This window comes from Theobroma cacao, chromosome 4 (genome assembly GCF_053813885.1).
Source record: "Theobroma cacao isolate CCN51 chromosome 4, ASM5381388v1, whole genome shotgun sequence".
In the NCBI taxonomy this organism is placed as follows: Eukaryota; Viridiplantae; Streptophyta; class Magnoliopsida; order Malvales; family Malvaceae; genus Theobroma; species Theobroma cacao.
In genome coordinates this window covers 40,235,115-40,258,795 of record NC_142642.1, presented here as the reverse complement: position 1 = coordinate 40,258,795, position 23,681 = coordinate 40,235,115, and the positions used below count along the sequence as shown (strand labels likewise).

The window sequence follows — 23,681 nt, the reverse complement described above, 5'->3', positions numbered from 1 at the left end:
AATTAAAAAAGTGAAAAAATAAATAAATTTATTAATTACTAATTATTTATATTTTTTAAAATTTTAAATATTTTTAATATAATAATTATTTTATAAAATTATAAAATCTTCTCAAATTTATGACATTTCTAAATTAGGGGCTAAAGCCCTTGCTTGGGTGGCTTCACCTAAGGGCTAGCCCGGATGATCAATGTAATAGATAATGAACTAGTAATAACAACATGGAATGAAAGTGGTAAAACCAAAATGGTCATACGTTAAAATGCTAGCATCATATACAAAAATATAGAAATATAAGATATTTAACTATTCTAACCGAGTCATCATCTTTTTAATGAAAATTGAGATACTATTCATTATACGTATACACACACATATGTATGCATATATATTATATAATTTAATTAGAAAAGTTAATTTAACTCGTATTTCATGATATAAAATAATTTCACAATAAATTTTTAAAGTTTGATTAAAATAGTATTTATTGAAAAAATTTTATCAAATATGGTTGATTTGCGAAATTTCTTAACATCTTAATCATACCCTCATTTATAAATACTTTTTGTTGTTAACTTTATGGTATGTAAATATATGCAATTTGTTGGTTTGGTCTGTTATAATCAATGATCAAATAAATCAAATATTTTTATAAAATCGATAAGAACTAATCAAACTTAAAAGAGCATCAAACTGATCAAATATTGAATTTGTATGATTTTGGACCAAAAGAATCGATATTTTGTTACTTTTGTTTTTTGTAAATTACAATATTAAATTTTAAGAACTTCATTTATAATTATAAAATAAATAAATAATTTGAACATTAAAAAAAACATAACGTTTGTCATTTTACTTAGACAATTATGTCATTTCCTACAAGCCATCTAATTAATATTAAAAAATTTTAACCTCTACATTTTAACATTCAAGATTCATCATAACAAAAATAATAAAATTAATATCAACAAAATAAGATCATATAATATAAGACAATAAATTATTGCACGTCATAACATTAGTAATAGAAAAATATATGTTTTATATAAATCTAAAATATATAATATTAATTTGATCTTTTAGTCGGTCTGGTTAAAAAATTTTAATATCGAGAATCGACTAAATAAATCAATTGAATTGAATTTTTAGATCAATAGAATTAATGGACCAATCGAACCGAACCATTTTATCCAAATTGTATTTGATTTAATTAAATTATTGATTTGGTCCAATTTTGTTAAACCCTAACAGTATGTGCTTATCATCTCGTTTAACATATGAAATTAAATTATGTTAAATGCTTATTCTCTACGAATGACTTAATTTCAATTCCAATAGATATACTACTAGTATATTTTATAATTTAATATTTTAATTATACATAATTAATGAAAAAATTCAATAAACACAAGAGTCTATTTTTATATCCATGTTAGATATTTATCCAGTGAACTGAACTATCATTTTGATCATACAAACAAATCATTCCCAACAGCAATATGTACAAATAATTAAATATAATTCTTAATTAATTTCAATATGTTCTATGCCTATTAGATGTATACTCACCAATTTTCATGTCTTAGGTGGTTTTAAAAGAAAAAGAAAAAGAAAATAATAGCATTAATAGAATTGTATTTTGATAAGAAAATTCATGTCTTAAACTCTCAATATAAAATAAAAATGCATTGAAAAGTAGAAGGATTACTTTTCATCTTTAAAAAATGATTTTTAATTAATTGAACTTTAATTTAAGGTCAACAATAAAATAAAAATTATCTTTTTTTGGATGTCTTAAAATAATTTTCTTATATATATTTAGACATATATATTTTTTTTAATTTATGGCTACCATTTTTCCTTGGTTTAACTTTACCCAGTTATGTTGGAGTGAAAGACCAAACACGCGCCGAGCGAGCGACCCTTAGCAAAAAAGTGGGACAACTAACAAAACAAAATGAAAACAAAAATAGCGGTGGTTTATCAGCCCTGGCTTTGGTAACTCCGCCTCCTCCCTCACTCCTCTCGCTAACGGACTTATCAAAGCAAAACACACACCCTTTCCCTCACTCGCTTATATCTCCTCAGATCTCTCTAGCAAAACAACTCACTCCAAATAGAAAATACTCTCTAACTTTCTCTTCCATTTTCCTCCTTGCCAAACAGCAAAAATGCATTCTGCTTTATCGTCTCTGTCATTCTCTCAAGCCACCACAGTTCCTAGATCAAATTACGCCTTCGATTCTCATTCTCCTGCCTTCGCTCTATCCCAGCCGGTGAATCTCCGCTTCTGTGGACTCAGGAGGGAAGCCTTCGGGTTCTCCTCCTTGACTCAGTCGTGTTCTGGCCGAGTTCGCGTCTCGAGCCGCGGACATTCCAAGAAAATCTCTGCTTCCGCTGTAGGCAATGGAACTCCTCCCAAATCGTTCGATTATGATTTGATTATCATCGGCGCTGGCGTCGGCGGCCATGGAGCTGCGCTGCATGCTGTCGAGAAGGTGCTTTCAACCATTTTTTGTTCACCACCAAAATTTCACGCGATTTAGCTTTAGTTTTTAGCTGAAACTTACGGAGTTCCTTTCTCTCCGTCTTTCTCGCGTTCATCAGAACTTATTAAGAAATGTAATTATGTTCTTAGCTGAGCATTTGCAAAGAAGAAGAACATTTAAATTCGAGTATTTAAAGTTCAAACTAAACTTTTAACTTGGTTCTTATCTATTTCATAAGTTCAACTGAACTTCAGAATCTAAAGCAACCTCTGTAATTTTCAGTTATTAATCATTGTGTTACGTGCTTAAGCGAAGATCAATGGTGCATTGAGCATAAATTTATTGATTCCAGCGATTTACATGCAATTAATATTTATAATTTGATTTCTTTTGGAGCGTAATTATTGTGTAGTCCGTACTAGTATATCATGTCTTCTGCTCAATTGCGTGAAATTGGTTTTTATTTTGCTTGTTTTGTTTTGCCATTTGCAGGGTTTGAAAACTGCTATAATCGAAGGAGATGTGGTGGGAGGAACGTGTGTCAACCGAGGTTGTGTTCCTTCGAAAGCTCTATTGGCTGTGAGTGGTAGGATGCGTGAACTTCAGAGCGAGCATCACATGAAGGCTTTCGGTTTGCAGGTAATAGGATTGTATTTTTATGGTTGGTTGCTTGAGACTTAGGCTGAGGGACGCAAGATTAGTACAAAACAAGTCATATATGTCTATATGTATTTATGCTGCTAACTGACAAGCTCGAAAGTTCATAAAGTCCCTTAAATTCTAATGTGATGAACTATGGTCTGTATGTATCATCATATCAGTTAACTGGACCATTTTCAGAGTTGTAAACCCCTGATCATTTCCTTTTCTGCTGTTCTATATGTTACACATGGTAGGTTTCTGCTGCCGGATATGACAGACAGGGAGTTGCTGACCATGCGAATAATCTTGCTTCAAAAATTCGAAGCAATTTGACTAACTCAATGAAGGCGCTTGGAGTAGACATATTGACTGGTGTTGGTACTATTGTGGTAAGGCTAATAAATATCCTGTAACGAAATGCATAATGCTCTGGTTTTTTGAATTCTCAAGTATCCTTACTTTTTATATTTGTACTCAGGGCCCTCAAAAAGTGAAATATGGGAAGGTTGGTTTTCCTGACAACATAGTAACTGCGAAAGATATAATCATTGCTACTGGTTCTGTTCCTTTTGTTCCCAAGGGCATTGAAGTCGATGGTACATATTATCTTCATTTGCTTTTTCTTGAATCTGTCTTTGTGGTCTTACTTTTTCATTAAAGGTTTGCTCAAAAGTAATCTGGGTGTCTAAGACTGTATAGGCATTTGATAGCATTACTAACCATGTTACTGCTTTTATTGTCTGGCTTCATCCTCGTTAACCCTTTTTTCCCTAACTGGGCCAACTTGCATGAGACTTATGGATGGTCATACGCAATTTTAGGACATAGGCATCAGTTCAACTGAGTGAAATGTGGATTTAAGGTTTGGATAACAATTTCCTAGTTATTCAAGTGCAGTCTAACTGATGGAAATTTTGCATCTGTTACATATAGATGACATGATTTGAAAACTGGAAATCTCATCAAAGTCTTCTATAGATGTATGGGAATTTATCACATGGTTGGATTTTATATAAATAATAATTGAAATTTATCAACCAGCAATCAGACAGAAAATTGCTTCTAATGAATAAGTTTGAAATTTAGCATTTACAGAATGATGCTTGAGTCACATGTCTGTAATCTTCAGTGCTGTTATTCTTCTGGGTTTCTTTTAATCACAAAGTAATAATCTGCAGGGAAGACTGTTATTACTAGTGACCATGCCCTCAAATTGGAGTTTGTTCCTGATTGGATTGCGATTGTAGGAAGTGGTTACATTGGTCTTGAATTCAGTGATGTATACACTGCACTTGGCAGTGAGGTGACTCCTATTTCTATCTCTGTTCCTTTTTTTTAATGAAATGAATGTAGGAATCTTGCTTTTAGGATTAAAAAACTGCAAATTTACCTTCTGGTTTGGTTCACATTATAAGTTTCAACTCCATCTGTTTTCACCTGAATTCTATAAATTCTTGAGATATTGAAATTAGGTGACTTTTTTAGACAAAATTACTACAAACTAGCTGAGACCATAGAAAGCATGCCTATATATAGATATAGATCTATTCTCTTCAATTTATTAATGCTTGCATAAATTACCAGAGGATAGAAGTCAGTCAATGAAGTCTTTACCTGCTGATTATACAAGTTGTCTTGGCATTTGTTTTTATGTTTTATCCTAAGCTATAGTAGCATAATTTAAGTGTACTTAATTTTTTTTTTATCAGAAGGCAACAAAGTTTAACTAAAAGGTGTATGCAGGTCACATTTATTGAAGCTTTAGATCAACTTATGCCTGGGTTTGATCCTGAGATTGGTAAGTTGGCCCAAAGGGTGCTGATCAACCCAAGGAAAATTGACTATCATACTGGAGTGTTTGCAACCAAGGTAATCTATTATTAACATCTGTGTGCACTCTGGATGTCTGTTCCAAAAATGTCTATTGAGCTTCCTTCGTCTGTTTGTAGATCACTCCTGCAAGGGATGGGAAACCAGTCATTATTGAGCTTACTGATGCCAAGACTAAGGAACCCAAAGACACCTTGGAGGTATGTGCATTTGTTATTTTTTATGGAAATTCATAGAAACTGCCTATTCTGTTTCAGTAGTTATTGCAGCCCCTTTCCATTGTACATTGACAATGTCATCATGTACAAAATTGCTGTCTTATGATGCTTTTCCTGGTGTCAAGTCTATGGTTGGTCCAGGTAAATGGTATATGTTAAAGTAACCTATTTTTGTCTTTTTCTTTTGCTCCAGGTAGATGCAGCCTTAATTGCAACCGGAAGGGCTCCGTTCACTAATGGTCTCGGATTGGAGAATGTATGTCTTTTGGTCAATACGGTAGGATTATATGGATTTTCCACTGAAAGGAAATGAATTTATGTTTCTGTATTCCTTTTTTTTTTTTTTCAGATTAACGTGGTAACACAAAGGGGTTTTGTTCCTGTTGATGAGAGAATGCGAGTAATTGATGCAAATGGCAAGCTGGTCAGTTGTAAACTTCATTCTGACTATAAATTTCCTGTATGACAGTCACCAAACACGACTGATGTTCAATTTAAATTCTAGGTTACTCACCTGTACTGCATTGGTGATGCAAATGGTAAAATGATGCTTGCTCATGCAGCTAGTGCACAAGGAATTTCAGGTAAGTGCCTGCTAACTCATTCTTTGCTAATTCATAACTGATATTTCTATTTAGATCCATTTCATTTTTTGCTTAAATATCTTGATACAGTGGTTGAACAAGTCACTGGAAGAGATCACATGCTTAATCACCTTAGCATCCCCGCAGCCTGCTTCACTCACCCTGAAATCAGTATGGTTGGAATGACAGAGGTGAATACTGACATACTAACACCTCATTTTGGATTAATTAGCAATTTTAAGTTGCTAGATAAATTCTTCTACAGAGCCTTTTATATTTTGCATAATCTTGTCTCCTATTTTTCTGTTTTAAAACTGTAGCTCTTCTTATGGGGTGTGTGTGTGTGTATGTGTTTTGAAATAATATCTGAAAATTTGACTATTTCTAACTTCGCAGCCTCAAGCAAGGGAGAAAGCTGAGAAGGAAGGATTTGAAGTAAGCGTCGCCAAAACAAGTTTCAAGGCTAACACAAAGGCTTTGGCAGAAAATGAAGGGGAGGGACTTGCTAAGGTTATTTCTTTAGACACTTGTCTCATACAGTAACTAAACCAATAAAACAAATAAAGCAATTACAGGAAGAGAAACAATTTGTTTCACAAAATGCTTGACGCAAATATTTATCAAATTCTATAAGGATAAATGATTTTAACCTATAGATCTCTTTGAAACATCTCCCCTTTCTGTTGGTACAGTTGCTAAGTTTTACCCATGTTACCTTCATGCAGTTGATATACAGACCTGACAACGGAGAGATTCTCGGAGTTCATATATTTGGCTTGCATGCAGCAGACCTCATCCATGAGGCATCAAATGCCATAGCTTTAGGGACTCGAATCCAGGTGCGCCTTCTGTGCAAAAACCAAAACATTTATGGTTCACTTCTCTTCATTGAAACCTGGTGAAGCCGTTAACCATTTATGATCTTGTCATAATGACTGTTTTGCTTGCATCTTGCAGGACATCAAATTTGCGGTTCATGCACATCCAACTCTGTCCGAAGTTCTCGACGAACTATTTAAATCAGCCAAAGTGAGTTTCTGATCTTTACTTACTGACATTTTATGCTCACGTGCTGAAAAAGAAAAGCGCTCGCGCTACTCCAGCATTTCACTAACCAGTGAATTGCTGGTAAGCATAATAAATCTCTCCACACTATTTGACTGCGTATCATGTCTTCAAGCTCACGACAAGTTCATTTCCCTTCCTCCAATCTTATTTATTAACCAGGTTAAAGCGCCTTCTTCTAGTAGTCCAGTAAGTGAACCAGTTGCAGTCTAAGCTTGTCGACACTCCAAAAAAAAAAAAGGTATAAAATTTTGAAGAACTTTGCTTGTATTAGGAAGTATCAAGGAATCACGTTTCTCTCGGTGATCGTAGTCAACACAACAGCCATCTTACCAGAAGAAACATCTTGGAGGAATTTGCTCATTCGCTGATGATAGTCACACTTGACGTTGTGTCATGGTTTGTCAAGTTATTGTCGAGTGCGATGCAGAGATACCTGTACTGATAATTTATTCCCAATTTCAAAGTCTGTATTCCTTTGACCTTCTTGAAATAAGAGCCTTAAATTTTTGTTTTCAGCCTGAAGTAGTTTTGCAGTTCTCTTATTTCAACTCCTTCGTCCGAACAAATATGAACCAATGCCGATAGATGGCTATTAAAATGAGCAAGTAACCTGCTCTGGTGAATTGAGCCAATAGATGAGACAGAACAAGTACAGATACCGAATACTGATAAAGCAAGCCTTACCCCAATTCTACCGCAAGGATTTGCCTGAATCATGAGATATTGAACAAATATGAAACCAACGACCTAAGAGTAAATATCCTCAAGAGAATTGAACCATAGATCGAAGGAAACAGAACAAGTACCCTACAAGTTATTTATGCGCACTACCGTTCCGAATGTAGCAACGGATACCCAAATTCTCCCCAAGGAGTAGTCTGAATTATGAGACTGACTGAACAAATACGAACCAATGCAAAGAGTGGCTATAAAATGAGCAAATAACCTGCTCAAGGGAATTGAATCATAGATCCACGGAAACAGAACAAGTACACTCATTCAAGACCGTGACCAATTCCTAGGAAAGTAACCCCTACCCAAATTCTCCCCCAAGGAGTTGCCTGAATCTTGAGAAACCGAACAAACATAAACCAATGATAAGAGTGGCTATAATATGAGCAAATAACCTACTCCAGGGAATTGAATCATTGATCGAAAGAGACAGAACAAGTAACCTACTAGTTACAGATCCTCATCAAGACCGCGCCTGGTTCCTAAAAAAGCAACCCCTACCCAAGGAGTTGCCTGTATCAAAAGAAAACTCTGAACACACAAACATACCATTATCAAATGAGATTCACAGTTCCATATGATGGTGCTAAAATATAATCTATTGACCACTCCCAAAAGAAACAATATGATTGAGGGACTATGCCAGACACTAAGGAACAGGTTCTAATGCAGCAATCAACAAAATTTGTAGGGTTCATTCTGGATTTCTATGAGGTAATAATGCCTAACAAGACACAACACAAAGCATCCAAACCGCCAATTTAGAAATGAAAACCATAAAATCCACCAATGTAGTAAGCATGCATCATCCACAGCTAAAAAAATCCAACATTTCCATGCCAAATCATTTAATTACTGCTTAACCATATTTTAAGAAAAAGGAACAGCAAATAAACTCAAAATATCTTCTTGATATTAATAGCTTACAGCTTCGAATCTTTTCTAACAAAGATAATCAACAATCCCAAAAAACAATACAGGTGCTAAAGCTGAGTAGACAGTAAATTAACACTTAATTCCATTGAAAAGACCCAAAAAAAAAAAAGAAACACCAAACAGCCCCAATTAGAAAACCCTAATCAAAGCTGTTTTCTTTCTCATTAAAATTTACTCTTCTTCAGTAGCAGACTCTCCGCTCTTCTTGTTGTGCTTCCTCGCATACCTCTGATTCCTCAAGAACTTTGGATCCATCTACACATATAAAAAAAAAAACTTCAATTTGTACATTTGAAAGAAAACCCAATAAAAAACTATCAAATTTTACTCAAAAAATTGATTGAAAAAAAGAAGAAGAGATACCCCTTTGGTGGAGGTGTGGCGGTGCCTCTTGGGCTTCTTGATGCCATTCTTGTGAGCCTTGTAAGATTGGTTGTGAGCGGTGTGGTTCTTTGACTTTGCCATCTCTGCTCAGCAAAAACCAACGAAAAAAAGAAAATTAGCTTGATTTTCCAGACAAATGAGTTCTTTTCTTAACAGAGAATACGACCAATATGGAAGCTGACCTGAGGCTAATGAGACGCTGCTGCGGCACTGACTAGGGTTTTTGGATGGAGGAGATGAAAGAAAAAAAAGTTTAGCCCTTTTATTTGGTGAACACTCGAAACCCTAATTCTTGACGTTTGAATGTCGAAAATGCCCCGTTTGTTTCTTTATGAAATGGGTTGGGCTCTGGCCTTATGGGAGTCGGCTTAATCTCGTTTATTGGGCCTCATTTTGGGCTCAAGTTTGAATGTCTGTAAGATTTGGGCTTAATTTGTCATCATGATAAAACGGAGTTAAAGCGAGTTTGAAGTTAAAAGTTAGCGTAAAATATTTTTATATTTTTAAGTTTTAATTAAAATTTTAAGTGAGTTTATTAATTTTTAAAATTAACACTCTGTTTCAAAAGTATAAACATTATTAATAAAGATAATAAAATAATTAAAATATTTTTTATTTTAAAATTTATTATTATTTTTTTAAAAAAAAATTATCAATCGGTGCTCTTTAACTCTTTAAGAAAAATTTGTATTTTTTTTAATTAATAAAAAAAATAAAAATTATATAGTAATTTTAAAATTAATAAAAGATAAAATTATCATTTTAATATTGACATATCATCAAATTAATGAAAATACTAATAATTGACTAATAGCTGGACTTATATATCTAATGAAATATTTTTTTGTAACGGAGTATCCATTTTGAAAACTAATGGACCTATTTAAATTTTTGATTAAAACGTAAAAGTTTGGGTGTTTTACCCTAAAAGTTATTATTTTGTATTTTAAGTAAGTTATACTTGTTTTACTTTCTATATGACCGTTAATGATATTTATTTAAATATGTTAACTGTGTTTAAATGAATTTGTTATATTATATAAAATTTAATCTGATTTATATATTATATAACACTTATTTAGAATCTTAATTTATTTAACTAATTGTATTGCATTCGTGTTTACCTAAACACAAATTATGACATGATAATATGAATTTTCATATTATTTATTAATTTTTAAAATAAATATAAGTAAGGTCATTAGCTCCTAAAATCTTGGTTCAAGGTTTTAATATTTTAATAAATTTTAATTAAAAATTTTTAAATTTTAATAAATTCAACTATTAATATTTCTTAATAGAATATGAATATAATATTATATATTTTTTATGTCAAAGATAACCTTAGAAAATTCTATCTGCTGGAAAATGGGAAAAAATAATAAATAATAATAAAAAAAATTTGAACAAGCTCTACAATAAAAAGACCAAAACAACTCAAGGTGCAATAAATTAGTCAAAAAATTTAGCTGTAATGTAACTCATGCCTGCCTTAGCTGGAAAAATACAGTAAATTTTTTCATGTTTCTCCATTTTCCTTCCTCATCCTCACTTTCCCATATTCATTTTCAACTCAACCTTTCCTAATTCTTATAAACTTATATATTTCTTCTTTTCCTTTGGATCCCAAATTTTGGATCTGCCATTTTAATCAGAAGGAAAAGATCTGGTCTTTTTTCTTTGCTTGGTTTGTTTTTATTGCTCCTAGATTCCTCTAGATTCAGTCAGCATGTTTTTACTGGATTGGTTTTATGGGGTTCTTGCATCTCTGGGTTTATGGCAAAAAGAGGCTAAGATTCTGTTTTTAGGACTTGACAATGCTGGCAAGACCACCCTTCTTCACATGTTGAAAGATAAGGTAAGAAAAATCTTCAAAGATTTCTTTTTTTTTTTTGTTGTCCTCTGTTTTTGTGTGTTTCTGGGTTTTGGATGTATTGATGATTGGAGATTATGTTTGTAGAGATTAGTTCAACATCAACCTACTCAGCATCCAACATCTGAGGAACTGAGCATAGGCAAAATCAAGTTCAAAGCTTTCGATTTGGGTGGCCACCAGATCGCTCGCCGTGTCTGGAAAGATTACTATGCGAAGGTATAATGCGTTTCTTTTTCTTATGATTTTTATTGGTTTTACATGGTGTAATGGTATTCAATTTTGAGGGATCTTCTCCATGATTTATATATCTTTGCGGGTTTGAATCTGTCTATAGATTGCCTAGTGGAGTGATGGTGGTGGTAGGTGGCTAATAGGGGCTATGAATACCTCTAATTTGTAGTCATTCCTGCTCAATTCAAATGCATGTAATCAGATGCTTTGTTATCAAACGTTGTTGATATCTTCTCTAAACTGATTAGTTTTTCTGTTCATAGGATTTGACTGGTAACACTAATGATTTGGCTTCAAAGCTTATAATGACAGATTTAGATTTTCTTCTTCTTTTTTGTCACTCTTTTCCTAATATTATAAACCACTTTTTCCTGTGGTTTTATCTTATCACCTTTTGTTTTGGGATTTTTTTATTTCAATGCTCACAATTAATAGAGTTGTTTCTGTGTTTCCAAGCAAAACTTTGTTTCCTTTTCTGCTTTCATTTACTTGAGCCATTTTCCAATTGATTTGCTTGGATGTATGTTGGTTCTTATTGTGCCTTCATAATCCCAGATAAGCTTTCCTTGTGTTTATCTGATTCATGGGAGGCAGATAACAACAATGGAAGTTTCGCTGATAGCACCTTTTATTTATTTCCTGGGAGGTGTTCTAATAGTAGGTTTCCGTACATTATTCTGAACTTGTCAAAGTTGTTTAGAAGAGGAGTCATTTTAAAATCATACATCCATCATAGCGAGTGCTGTTGGTGAAATTTATTATAGAGTTGGTCATGGCAGTTTCATTGGTTGTAGTCTGCTGTTATTATCCATTTAAAGACAAATTCTTGATCAGCTATTGAGCTTAGCAGAAACTATCTGCGGATTTTCCAAAGGAAAGAAATGGTCATTGGTTTTGCTTCTTGTTTTCTCAATTTTCAAGGTAATTATTGGACCTAGTATTTCATAATCCTACTAATAATTGTTATGACGAAGCTTCTGATCATCATATTTTTGCTAATTCCTTTCTCCTGGCTTCATCTCTTATGTTGATTTGGCACTTCTTTAGAAGGCATAACATGTGAAATTACAACGCTGCAAACCTTACATTTTATCTAGTGAGCAGGTTGATGCAGTGGTTTACTTGGTGGATGCCTATGACAAGGAGAGGTTTGCGGAGTCCAAGAGGGAGTTAGATGCCCTACTTTCTGATGAAGCCCTGGCCAATGTTCCGTTTCTCATTCTAGGCAACAAGATTGATATTCCCTATGCAGCTTCAGAAGACGAACTTCGTTATCATCTTGGGCTGACCAATTTCACAACTGGCAAGGGCAAGGTGAATCTTACAGATTCCACCGTTCGACCCCTTGAGGTTTTCATGTGCAGCATCGTCCGCAAGATGGGATACGGTGATGGCTTCAAGTGGCTCTCTCAGTATATCAAGTAGAGAATTGAAGCTTTTCTTGTGCTGGCCCCTATATATTCCTGCCATTTTTGCTGTGTCAGACTACAGTTACATTGAAAGGGAAATATTCATTTTCGTTATATGTTTCTGATTGGTACTTACTGCCAAATTTACTCCCTATAGCTTTTGATTAGTTAACACTACCCGCAAATTGGTATCCTGAGCAAGTTTGCGTGAAACTGTTGTTGTGATAGATTCTGATTCTTGCCAGTTGTTATTGTCATTGTGGAATCTCAAATAAATCTTGTCAATTGTGTCATCTTATGTAACCCAGACATGGAACATGACAATAAAAGAAGCAGATCCCCCATAATTGATACCTTTTGTACGGCACCATGTCCTTACCAAGTGAATGCTTTCTGCTGCACTTGCCAGCATTATGGTTCTGTATTTGCTTCAGCAAGGACTTAAGTCAGATTTCTGCCTTCCAGCTTTGATTAGTTAAAGCTATGCCCGGGGTTTCTGCCAGCTTGGATTAGTTAAAGCTATGCCTGATTCCTTTCTTTTGACCTGCTCATAGTTTACAATAGTAAAGAGTGAGTCTCCAACACTTGGCAACATAATGCTAAAAGACCTGATCGATTCCTTCTCTTTTACTGGTTTGAGGTTTAATCTTATTGGAAGTATGTGGTCATTGTACGTGCAATATTTGAAGCATTCAAATGAATTTTACCTACTTGGCAATATGGAGATTGCACCTTGAATTACAAATTAAGTTGCAAGTTTGAGACCTTAAATTATAGATTAAGTTGTAAGTAAGTTTGAGACCTTAAATTATAGATTAAGTTGTAAGTTTGAGATGAATTTTTGAACTATAAATTAAGTCTTAAGTTTGAAATTTTGAATTACATATTAAGCCGTAAGTTTGAGACGAGATTTTAAATTATAAATTAAGTTGTAAGTTTGAAACGAGATTTTGAATTAAATATTAAGTTGTAAGTTTAAAATTTTGAAGTACATATTAAGTCATAAGTTTGAGACGGAATTTTAAATTATAAATTAAGTTGTAAATTTGAGACGGGACAAAATAGGTAAAATATTTACAAAATACTATCTTAAAGTCTTTTTACCAATTTAAGCAATTAAGTGGAGAGTCTCCTACCACAGCTAAATCTTGCTACTACTGTTATTTCATGCACGTGTAAAATACACCAATGATTTGAATATTGATAAGTTAAGGGATCACCGTCGGATCTAACACACGTCCTTTTTTATCCAGTACAGCACTTGTATCATCAGATCGTTTCTTCTTCATGCCACGTAAGCAATTATCATGAAACCATCATCACCTGTGGTTTCTAAAATCAACGGCCACGACACCCTCATGACGCGTACCGACCAATCAAAGTCCTCCACCACGGCGAACCTTTTTGAGTTAACCGGCGATTCCCTGTCACCTCTCTCACTCCCTTCCACCGTCCACGTCAGCACCGTCACCGGCCAAGCCAGTCCCTCATTGCCAGCTCATTAGGATATATAAGTCCAAAATCCGGGAAGCTCTTTCCAAAACCAGCCTCTCTGGTTTTTTCTTTCTTGTTTGTTTTCATTTCTTCAATTTTCTCTCTGTCCAAACAGAATTCAGAAAGGAAAGAAAATGTTTCTCGTAGATTGGTTTTATGGGATTTTAGCATCACTTGGATTGTATCAAAAGGAAGCAAAGATCTTGTTTTTGGGACTTGATAATGCTGGAAAAACAACTCTGCTTCACATGCTCAAAGATGAGGTAATTTTTTTTATTAATATCAAATATAAATACCCTTTTTTTTTCTCAAGCTAGTATTGCTTGAGCAGTCTTGTTGCTTTTCTTCAATTTGTTAAGCCTTAAACTTATGAGTCTGCTTAGTTACTGAGAAAATTAAGGAAAATTCCAAAGTAACCTCCTTTTTTGAACTCCTTAGCTGTGAAAAGTAAGGAAGCAGCAGCTTAGTGTAGAAATTGTTACTATTTTACCAGTTCTTTTTTTATTGAATTGAAGAATTTTGGTGAGTGAAATTTGGTAGTTTGAAAATGCAGAGACTTGTTCAGCATCAGCCAACGCAGTTCCCAACGTCAGAGGAACTAAGTATAGGGAAGATCAAATTCAAGGCCTTTGATTTGGGAGGCCATCAGATTGCTCGTAGAGTCTGGAAGGACTATTACGCCAAGGTATTCAGATATTCATGTACATATATTTCATGAGGTTCTTTCTGGTTTTTTTCATGTTATTTGAAGACATTGTGTTAATCAATTATCATTACATAATGAGAAACATGTTGTTCACGGACGGCTGAGGGTGAAAAGACAGCAAAATTTGCATAATCTCACCTGCCATGGCTCCAAGCCCTTATTTTTGTAATTGTATGGGGGAATGATGGGATAGGAGACCTTTTCTTTTACTTTTAGATTGATTTGATTTTGAAGTTTTGTGATTCAAATTGGTAAGCTTTCATCTGTGATTGATGGTTTTTGGGGTTTGATTCTGTATGTTCTGCTGCTTGGGTGTTTTCAATGACTTTTAGGCCTTCTTAATCCTTTATTTGCTTTTCTCCTTATACCCGCTTATGATGGAGCTTCATCAGTTTTTCAGCTTGACTTTGGTATACAACTAGCCTTTTGACGGATTTACTCCCGTTGATTTATGATGTAATTTCTGGTTGTAGAGGAATGGGCAATTGCTCTTAGAAATCCATGCTTGGGTTATTTGTAGGTGCAAGGTTGTTTAGCATGGTTTTGCAGTCTTTCTTGGTACATTATGCGGTTGAATTCTATTACATTGTTAGGTCTATTCAGTGCCCGATTGCAATTGTTGGTATTTTCCATGCTAGCAATGTTCAATTCTTGTTGTCTGATGATGCTCGAATTCTTCAATTTCGTTGCTATAGTGAAAGATATGCCACTCTCCATTGTTTACGTATAGGTTGATGCTGTGGTGTACTTGGTCGATGCTTACGACAAGGAGAGATTTGCAGAGTCGAAAAAGGAGCTGGACGCCCTCCTTTCTGATGAGTTACTAGCAAATGTCCCTTTCCTCATTCTGGGGAACAAGATCGACCTGCCATACGCCGCCTCAGAGGACGAATTACGTTATCACATGGGCCTGACTAACTTCACCACAGGCAAGGGGAATGTTAATCTGGATGGCACCAACGTCCGGCCGCTTGAAGTCTTCATGTGCAGTATTGTTCGGAAGATGGGATATGGGGAAGGCTTCCGGTGGCTCTCTCAGTACATTAAGTAGGCAAACCAAGAAACAGAGCCATCTACTTTAATGAAATCAGGTCACTGTGTAAATTCAAATATGGGGTGTGTTTGTTCAAGAAGTTCATTTTTAATCAAATATATCAGCTTGTAAACTTTGATTATTTTTTCTTATCTTCTTGATAGAGATAGGTTAGTAAAGGTCACCTCCGTTGGTTGCCGATGTGGTGAGCAATCAGATATAAGATAAAAAGGGACCAAGCGGCTGAAACCTCAGCACATATACTGAGAAGGATATTGGCTTTCACCTAGGTCTTACACTCAATGCACTAACTAGAAAACGGACCCAAACCCAAAACGAAAAAGGCTAAGGATCCGAAATAACTTAACCACTCCCTCAAAATCTTGAAACAGGTAGTAGGGTTCAGTAGACATCCAAGTTGCCATTTTCAAATTTACAAATGTACAGCTCCCTAGGGTTACTCTTCTACTTGGGTCGTGAATGGTGATCATTCTGAACTTTCAATGTCTTCAAGCATCCATATCAGAACTAGGGTCGAGAAGGCTTTCATATTCCAACTGCGAAAAACAGAGTTTTGTTGGTAAACTGATTTAACAAATAGAGACAACTTTCTTTTCGAATTTCTGAGAAATCACTTACCATTGCTAGCTCGTGAACCATCTTCATTCTCCGGTATTCCTGCTGTGCTTTCTTTGACCGGAACATAGATTGAACGCAAACAACAGCTTTTTCAACACGTTCTTCAGCTTGTTTTCGGCTGGTTCGGTAAAAGTCCTCTTCCGTGACACTTTCCTGCTTTGGTTCTCCTACGGGTTCAACTGTGTTAACTTGTAACCCACGAAAACCTTTTCTCTTCAATCGCCATCGGAGAATTGCTTTCTCAAGAACACCAACAGACCAGATGATCTTGCGGTACTGCCTCCTTACTTGGAAGCCCCGGAAAGCAGCCTACATCAAGTTTTCATGCACTGTCAATTGTCAAAGAATCTTTTCTAAACAATCCTAACTTCGTCAGACACCCTTGCATAATATTTTGACTTTATTGACGTCATAAATATGATGTTAATGTATGAAAACATCAGACATCCAGATGAAAAGATGAATCTTTTTGTTAAAAAAAAGAAAAAGATGAAAACATGAATTTGTGAACTTGCCAATATGAGAAACTTTAAAATTCATCAGAATCAGTTTAATTCGACTGATTAAAGAGAATATATATATATATATATATATATATATATATAAAGTACACACACAAACACTAAACCAATAAGAAGAAAAGAGAGAGCCTTTACTTGGATTTTGACAGCCTGGCGGCGCAAAGCAAGGAAATCTTTACGTATTTTCCAAGTACGGAACCTATATTGGATACGGGCAGCAGCAGCCATCTTTTTTCTGGTCTCAAAGTTGCGAAAGGCATGTTGAATCTTCAGAGCTGCAACTATATTTCGTGCTTCATCCTCTGGGTTGGAAAACTGAACTGCTTTAGTGCGCATCTTTAAGGACTGCTCCCTGAATGCAGTATGTATTCGTGCAGCCGCATCAGCAGCTGTCCGGTAAGCTGCTAAAGTCTCCTTCAAATAAAGTTCTTCTTCATTGAGGTTCTCACGGTTTGTTGTCTCCGTCCTACTGGTTTCCAGAGAGCCACTAGCATTTCCAGCTACGGCCATATCATTGAACTGTGCTACTAGAGCCTCTTCTGAAAGATAAGCAGCTAGCCCATCATAACCCTTCAAAGATGCAAGATCTGCAGCCGTGCGACCACTTGGATTTTGCGCAGTGGGGTCTGTCACCAAGTTTGGCTTTGCCCCTGCAGATAAAAGAACAGCAACCATTTTTTCCCTGCATAGGAATGTTGTGAAATCAAAATAAACAATGCAAAGCTGCTTTAAGATTGACAGTTATATTCACAAACAAGTACAAATTCTGAATAGCATACCCTGGCAAACATTTTACAGACAGCAATAAGATTACATGGCAACAAAACTATTACCATATTCAACACCTTCAAATTTCATCACACTCACAGAGAACCAAGATGAGAACTTTAAAATCCTGAGACAGCCTAACTGTCATGGCTTAGGACAATAAGAATTAAAAGGTTCCAGTTGACATAAAATTTAAGACTCAAAGAAATGCAGCAAGCTTTACATCATACAGTAAATTTAGGATATTTTAAATATAGTAAAAGTAAATATTAACAATCACAAAAACATACCGTCCATAGTATGCTGCCCAATGAAGAGCTGTCCATCCATGTTTATCACGAAAATCTAGCGACAAGCCAGACCATGAAAATAGATAAATAGCCCAAGTATAACCAAGAATGGCACACAAATGAAGCACTCCTTGACCTTGAGCATCATATTCGGTTGTTTTACAGCCTTCAATTATTCTTTCCAACAGCCAGTCCTTTAGCTTGCTCTTTAAAGCAATTTCAAGTAAACTATCTTTTGCTTGTGTAAATGAAACTCGATTTTCTTCAATTGACTTAATCAAATATGCCCAACTTTTGGATATGTTAGTAGTCTTTAGAGCAAACTTCTTAGCCTCCTTCAGGGTATTTGGTGACACTTTCCCGGATAGAATGTTAAGGCTCTGGGAAGTAGAGAAGAGCAAATAAGCAAGCCTCATCTGTAATTGGAACTCCTCCCACCTGGACTCATCTTCCAGAGGAGGTATTGGGTCATGCAATACAGGAACACGATACTCAAAACTAAGAACTTGGCTGATGGGTTTATGACCATCAAGACTCATATACAGGTTAACTAGTCCTGGGGAATGTTCTGATAACGAACAGCAATAAACCCCAACCTGAATAAGTTCTGCCGGAATACATACATCACCACATACACAAAACAAATTGGACTTCACAAGATGTTGATAAGCTTGATGAAAGACTCCTGTGACTAGAATCTGCAAATTAACAGATAAATAAAGGTCAAAACACATTAACACAACCACAATTTCATATACATTATTCAAATGAATGTTTTCTACCATCAATTCCATAATCAAGATTAAACATTGCAGCAATGGCAGGGGAGATTTCTGACAACCCAGAGAGAGAGATAGAGAGAAAGAGAACTTTTTCAGGAAAAAAAAACCTTTGTTTTTTCAGTTGTATAGGCCCATGCAGGTGAGACACCAGTAATGCTAAATATCTGCTCTGGAGAGGTGATGGCCTCTTGACCAGATGATATGGATGATTCTGGCACAGGGTCATCCACTGAACCTGGGGATTCAGTTATAATGTAGTTTATCCACCTTCCAAAACTGTCCTGACTTTGTAAACCATCATCGACCAAAAGGTCCAATGAATCACCAGTCCCTATGACACGAAAATCTTTCCTCTGCACATTAGAATTTACTTGGCCACCTGACACCTGATTACAAATACCCTCTGGATAGTTGATGTAAGCATTATTACTCTGAGCAACTGGGTCAGTTAAATTACCGAGCGAAGAAATTCCAGTTGATAAATTATAGGCTGAGGTATGGCCATCCTGCAAAATTGAAGCAACTTGAGTGGTTATCAAGCACCCATACAGTAACCAAATATGAAAAAGGAGAATATTTCAAGTGATCTTCCCACAATAAAGAGAAAAGACAGCTTAGATGTCAATCTAAAAAGTACTTAAACTCACAAAAATGAAAGATGAAAATGAAGACACTCACACAGGTGCTTCCACACATGCAAAACATATATGAATGTCAGAAAGTACATATATGTACTTCTATAAGAAGGCTAAAAGAAGAAGACTAACAAAAATAAGTAAAAAATGAACTTTTCTATGAAATGATTCTGCTTACATCATTTGAGAAGCCATTCGCTGCTATCTGGCTTCCTTGATTAAAGAAAGAATCCTTGTCTGCCATCACAGCAAAATAGGTTAAAAATTCAGCAATGAAAATAATGGTACTGCTGAAATTAGAAACTAATCTGTTACCTCTTCTAGATAGAGTTGAGTCATTAGTATCATTTGTCACCAGAAGATCATCCCATTCAAGCGTATTAATCTCATGAAGCCTCATTTCATGATTTCTGACTGTAAGGCCACTGGGTTCTGTTCACTTTCCAGAAAAGCTATCATGAGAGTATGATGTATTTATTTCATAACAAAAAACATGATTAAAAAAGGTATGCTGTTAGTTTCCCTCTCAAATTAGAAATTCCTGTTATTTGCTTACATAATTTAATTTGTAGAAAATTCAATATCACCTAGAGTTTCTATCTCACCTTCATAATTTATATTACCAGCTCCAGAATCAAACTCTTCCGTAACAAGCAAAGGAGTAGACTGATCAGATATTGAACTGGAATTTGAATTCACAGGTGTGGCTGGAGAACCCTGTGACTGCACCACAAATCAACTAAGCTCAGTCACTAACTGATTCTGAGGCATAAAGAAACATAAAGACTGCTATTGTTTGGAGAGAGTGCCTCCAAGTTTAGAATTTTTAGTATTTAAATACCAACCTCCTGTGTTTCACGATAATGAACAAGAACTATGTGTTCTAGAGTCCTGAAGCAAAAGAAAAAATACTAGAATGTCAGGCTAATCATGATCAGACATTAAAACACACTGCAAATTGAGATAAAGAGAGAGTTACATGAGTTTTATTTCAGATCAAATAATGTTGGGAAAACATAGGAAAGGTTAACTTATAGATCTAAGTTACATACTTATCAAGCAGCCAGTAACACCTGCGAACGAATGTTGGGTTATCTTGGCCATGTGCATAATACACATGAATCCTTTCTTCATTACCAACCTGAAACGAGAAAATAAAATGAAATTTCAACGAATAATGCTTTCTCAAAATAATTACATTTTGCCAGGCAAAAGAACAAATAACATAACTTCCCAAGTCGGGAGTTTAAGGTTTAAGGTTAGGAGAATAAATGTAAAATAAATAAATAAACCAAGCCAAACCATGAAAGAAGAAATTTGGAATAGAACAGTTTAACACATAAAATTATCCTAACACACAAAAAGAATTACGCGTGCAGTGTATGAAAATAGCAGAATCTTGCAATCTTTGCCACAGCATGTTCTGCATATCTACAACCATATGGTACAAACAAGTGATAAAAGTAAAAATGGGACTATGACAGAAATCAAGATCTTGAGTCTCTGTATACTAGAAGTAAAAAATGCCATTGTTAACTTAGATACAACAAGCTGCGTCAATAACAGGCTGTGCCATTTATAAGACCATATAAATCAAGAAAATCTCACTTTTAAGTGTTCATGTGCTTCTTTAACAGTCTTCCCATCCTTTTTCTTTTTCCAGTTATGGCCATCTTTTCGGAAGTTTCTAAGCATCTTTCGGTCAAACAATACAATTATACCACCTACAACATCAAGAATACAATTAGTCATGTTATAAGAAGTACACCTCTTCCTCGTTCATTACTTGAATTATAGAAGTTACACTGATCATTTTAAAGCAAAGTTATTTCTTTAAGTGAACTTTTAAGAGATTAAACACAGAGTAGTTTTTGCTTATATGAAAATCACGAAAACATGAAAAAAGTGGGAAAAAATAATTAATTAATATCAGTAGTTACTTTTGGGCAAGTTCATTGGCTTCACATGGATGGGAAAATATTTGTGGTTGCAAAGTATAGCATGAATTTCATTCGGACGTAGCCATCTTGACCTGGCTTCTTCCATCGTATTTTGAACATCCAAATCTGTCCACCAAACAGACAAATTAAAAAAAAATAGAAACTAAACTTAGCAAAAGAGACGTATACACATAACTGCGATCTGAAGCATGATATTAACCAAGTATTGGAACAAAATTTAACAGTCCATGAAACAGTTTACACATTCTATCATGCAAATTCAATATTTTCTTGAAACAAAATCGACCACTTCTCTAGCTCTCAAACAGCAAAAACTCCTAGAAAACTTCACTCCTTCACTTTTTTGAGCCAAAATCAAAACCAAACTGTGAGGAATTACTTTGAAAAAAGCTAATTAAGTAATAACACTCTGCAAATTTTACAAGTGATCAAAACAAGTCTAGCACATCAAGCTGTAACCTACTTTAGAAAACGATTCCTAGACTGATAAAAAACTTACAAAACTTAAATTAATAAAAAAATTGATGACATAAAGAGAAGATAAATTCATCCTTGCGGTACCTTCCAAAGTATGAAATCCATGAATCTCGGTGCCGACGAGTCGGCCCGGACGGTCACCGTCCATCGCCGAAATCGGAACTCGGAGAAAATTTGATTAGGTAACTCTTGAACACTGAAAAAAAATTAAAAAAAAAAAACCAAAGATAACTTCATAAAATTAAACGCGTTAAAACATAACAAAATATCAAGAAAAAGATCACTAAATTAAAAACAAAAATTAGCTAAAGACTACCTTGCTTAAAGCGATGGCTCTCTTCGAGCTTGGAAAGTGGAAAACAAAAAGGAAAATGAAGACGAGGACAAAGCAACAGAATGAGTGAACTTTGATTAGAAAATTGTAGAAAGATGAAATGACGTTTATTTAATTAATAACTAGCCTTAGTAATTATAAATTAAAAAAAGAATATATAATAAAAAAACAGGTGTTTGTGTTTCTGTGGACTTAGGTGGACCGTTATTCCAAAAGCTGCTTTCTGATCGACGCCTTTTGTTTTCTCCACAGCTGGGCCCACCCTATCCTTAATTTCTATTCTGAATTTTGATTAAATGATGTTTCGCTTTTGGGCTTCTTCCTGTAGAGGATGTACTCGATTGTCGGAAAGTGAATAAGCAGCAGATTTTCTCTCCATTTTAAATTCTGTATTTTATTATGTATTTTTTTTCTAAATACATATATTATCAAATTAAATGGAATCAATTGTCAATATGGACAAAAAAATTGTCCAAATCCCGAACTCAATTTGATTATAAAACACCAAATTCGGATTAAGTTTAGACTCGATCTAATTAAATAATTAAATCAAATTAGCCAAATTAAATAATTGTAATTCTGATAGAATTAAAATCAAATTTAAGTTCAAGTTAAAGTTGAAATACTTTATTTGAGTAATATGTGTACAAATAATAAATAAATATTTAAAAATTTTAATTATTTTTAATCAAATTCAAGTTAGACTTAATAATTTATGTATTCATAATTTAACCGTATTATATAAATATAAAATATTACTAATTATATGGATAAATACAAACATGATATGATTATTTAATCGTGTTAAAATTTTAAACACGTATATAGATACATTTAATAAACATATAATACGATACAACACAGTTATTAAATGTGTCAGGTTAAATCAAATATAATCAAATTCAATATCAATAAATCTTAATATTAATATTTATATAGATCAATAAATATATCTTAATCGTATAGTAAACGTATCTACACCACATGTGAATACAATTAAATAAATTAGTCATAAACATGTTACAGGTTATATGTGTATATGATAATACAATTAACTATTTATATTTTAGACGTGTCTTAAATGAGGTAAACGGGTTTGATATGATTAATACATAAAATACAATTAACTTAAACTCAAACTCACTTGAACGCTTATCATGTTCGAATCATATTATCCTATCGTAAAGAAAATTATCATGTCTACTTTAAGTTGACTATTAAAACATCCAAACTTGATTATAGGATTAATTTAGTACAAACTTTAACTTGATAGGTCAATAAATGGAATTTTAATATGTATTTTTGAATACGATGAATAACACAAAACTAAATTTTAGCTTCTTTTACATCCTACAATACAAAAATAATAGTTTAAAATAAATTTAAGTTTCGACTAGATTTGAATAAATAATTAAATTAAATTAATCAAATTAAACTTGATTATCATAATTCCGATCGAATTAGAATCAATTTAAATTGGAATACATGATTTGTGTATATACGTATATGAATAATAAATAAATGTTTGAAAATTTTTTTTAGTACCATTCAAATTGACTTTAATTTACATTTGACGAGAAAAAATATAGCCTCTTGAAAAAGGAAACATGCTACCGCGACCGCATGGGACCGGCTATTCACA

At 34.2% G+C, this 23,681-nt stretch overlaps 5 protein-coding genes and 1 non-coding gene across 7 annotated transcripts; 4 read left to right on the top strand and 2 right to left on the bottom strand.

Moving 5' to 3' along the window:
• The first annotated feature begins 1,948 nt into the window (after positions 1 to 1,948).
• Positions 1,949 to 7,346, top strand: LPD1 (lipoamide dehydrogenase 1). The gene is made up of 15 exons (XM_018120020.2): positions 1,949 to 2,498; positions 2,982 to 3,128; positions 3,386 to 3,520; positions 3,610 to 3,727; positions 4,310 to 4,434; positions 4,875 to 5,000; positions 5,081 to 5,161; positions 5,373 to 5,435; positions 5,529 to 5,603; positions 5,685 to 5,763; positions 5,854 to 5,954; positions 6,160 to 6,273; positions 6,489 to 6,602; positions 6,721 to 6,792; positions 6,991 to 7,346. The coding sequence occupies exons 1-15, from the start codon at positions 2,172 to 2,174 to the stop codon at positions 7,039 to 7,041; spliced, it is 1,728 nt and encodes a 575-aa protein (XP_017975509.2). The 5' UTR covers positions 1,949 to 2,171; the 3' UTR covers positions 7,042 to 7,346.
• Positions 7,347 to 8,454: 1,108 nt separating this feature from the next.
• On the bottom strand, positions 8,455 to 9,176 carry LOC18603616 (large ribosomal subunit protein eL29z). Its single transcript, XM_007035689.3, has 3 exons — positions 9,066 to 9,176; positions 8,863 to 8,966; positions 8,455 to 8,754 (listed from the first exon to the last, which is right to left on the bottom strand). Exons 2-3 carry the CDS (start codon positions 8,962 to 8,964, stop codon positions 8,671 to 8,673), a joined length of 186 nt encoding a protein of 61 aa, XP_007035751.1. The 5' UTR covers positions 8,965 to 8,966; positions 9,066 to 9,176; the 3' UTR covers positions 8,455 to 8,670.
• A 1,228-nt stretch (positions 9,177 to 10,404) lies between these two features.
• LOC18603615 (small COPII coat GTPase SAR1A) lies at positions 10,405 to 12,746 on the top strand. The gene is made up of 3 exons (XM_007035688.3): positions 10,405 to 10,741; positions 10,844 to 10,975; positions 12,095 to 12,746. Exons 1-3 carry the CDS (start codon positions 10,613 to 10,615, stop codon positions 12,413 to 12,415), a joined length of 582 nt encoding a protein of 193 aa, XP_007035750.2. The 5' UTR covers positions 10,405 to 10,612; the 3' UTR covers positions 12,416 to 12,746.
• On the top strand, positions 11,539 to 11,665 carry LOC148763408 (small nucleolar RNA snoR83). Its single transcript, XR_016026100.1, has one exon. It is a non-coding gene; the product is annotated as a small nucleolar RNA snoR83 (small nucleolar RNA).
• A 1,062-nt stretch (positions 12,747 to 13,808) lies between the features above and the next one.
• On the top strand, positions 13,809 to 15,774 carry LOC18603614 (small COPII coat GTPase SAR1A-like). The gene is made up of 3 exons (XM_007035687.3): positions 13,809 to 14,156; positions 14,447 to 14,578; positions 15,330 to 15,774. The coding sequence occupies exons 1-3, from the start codon at positions 14,028 to 14,030 to the stop codon at positions 15,648 to 15,650; spliced, it is 582 nt and encodes a 193-aa protein (XP_007035749.1). The 5' UTR covers positions 13,809 to 14,027; the 3' UTR covers positions 15,651 to 15,774.
• A 102-nt stretch (positions 15,775 to 15,876) lies between these two features.
• On the bottom strand, positions 15,877 to 22,177 carry LOC18603613 (calmodulin-binding transcription activator). 2 transcript variants are annotated; one of them, XM_018119495.2, is made up of 14 exons: positions 22,022 to 22,177; positions 21,790 to 21,901; positions 21,208 to 21,333; positions 20,876 to 20,991; positions 20,320 to 20,408; positions 20,113 to 20,158; positions 19,873 to 19,990; positions 19,583 to 19,699; positions 19,446 to 19,504; positions 18,740 to 19,138; positions 17,851 to 18,548; positions 16,928 to 17,474; positions 16,272 to 16,580; positions 15,877 to 16,189 (listed from the first exon to the last, which is right to left on the bottom strand). In XM_018119495.2, exons 2-14 carry the CDS (start codon positions 21,851 to 21,853, stop codon positions 16,142 to 16,144), a joined length of 2,736 nt encoding a protein of 911 aa, XP_017974984.2. In that variant the 5' UTR covers positions 21,854 to 21,901; positions 22,022 to 22,177; the 3' UTR covers positions 15,877 to 16,141. The 2 variants fall into 2 exon arrangements, with proteins under 2 accessions (XP_017974984.2, XP_088661428.1); XM_088805302.1 differs by having other exon boundaries at positions 19,891 to 19,990.
• Between the last annotated feature and the right edge of the window lie 1,504 nt (positions 22,178 to 23,681).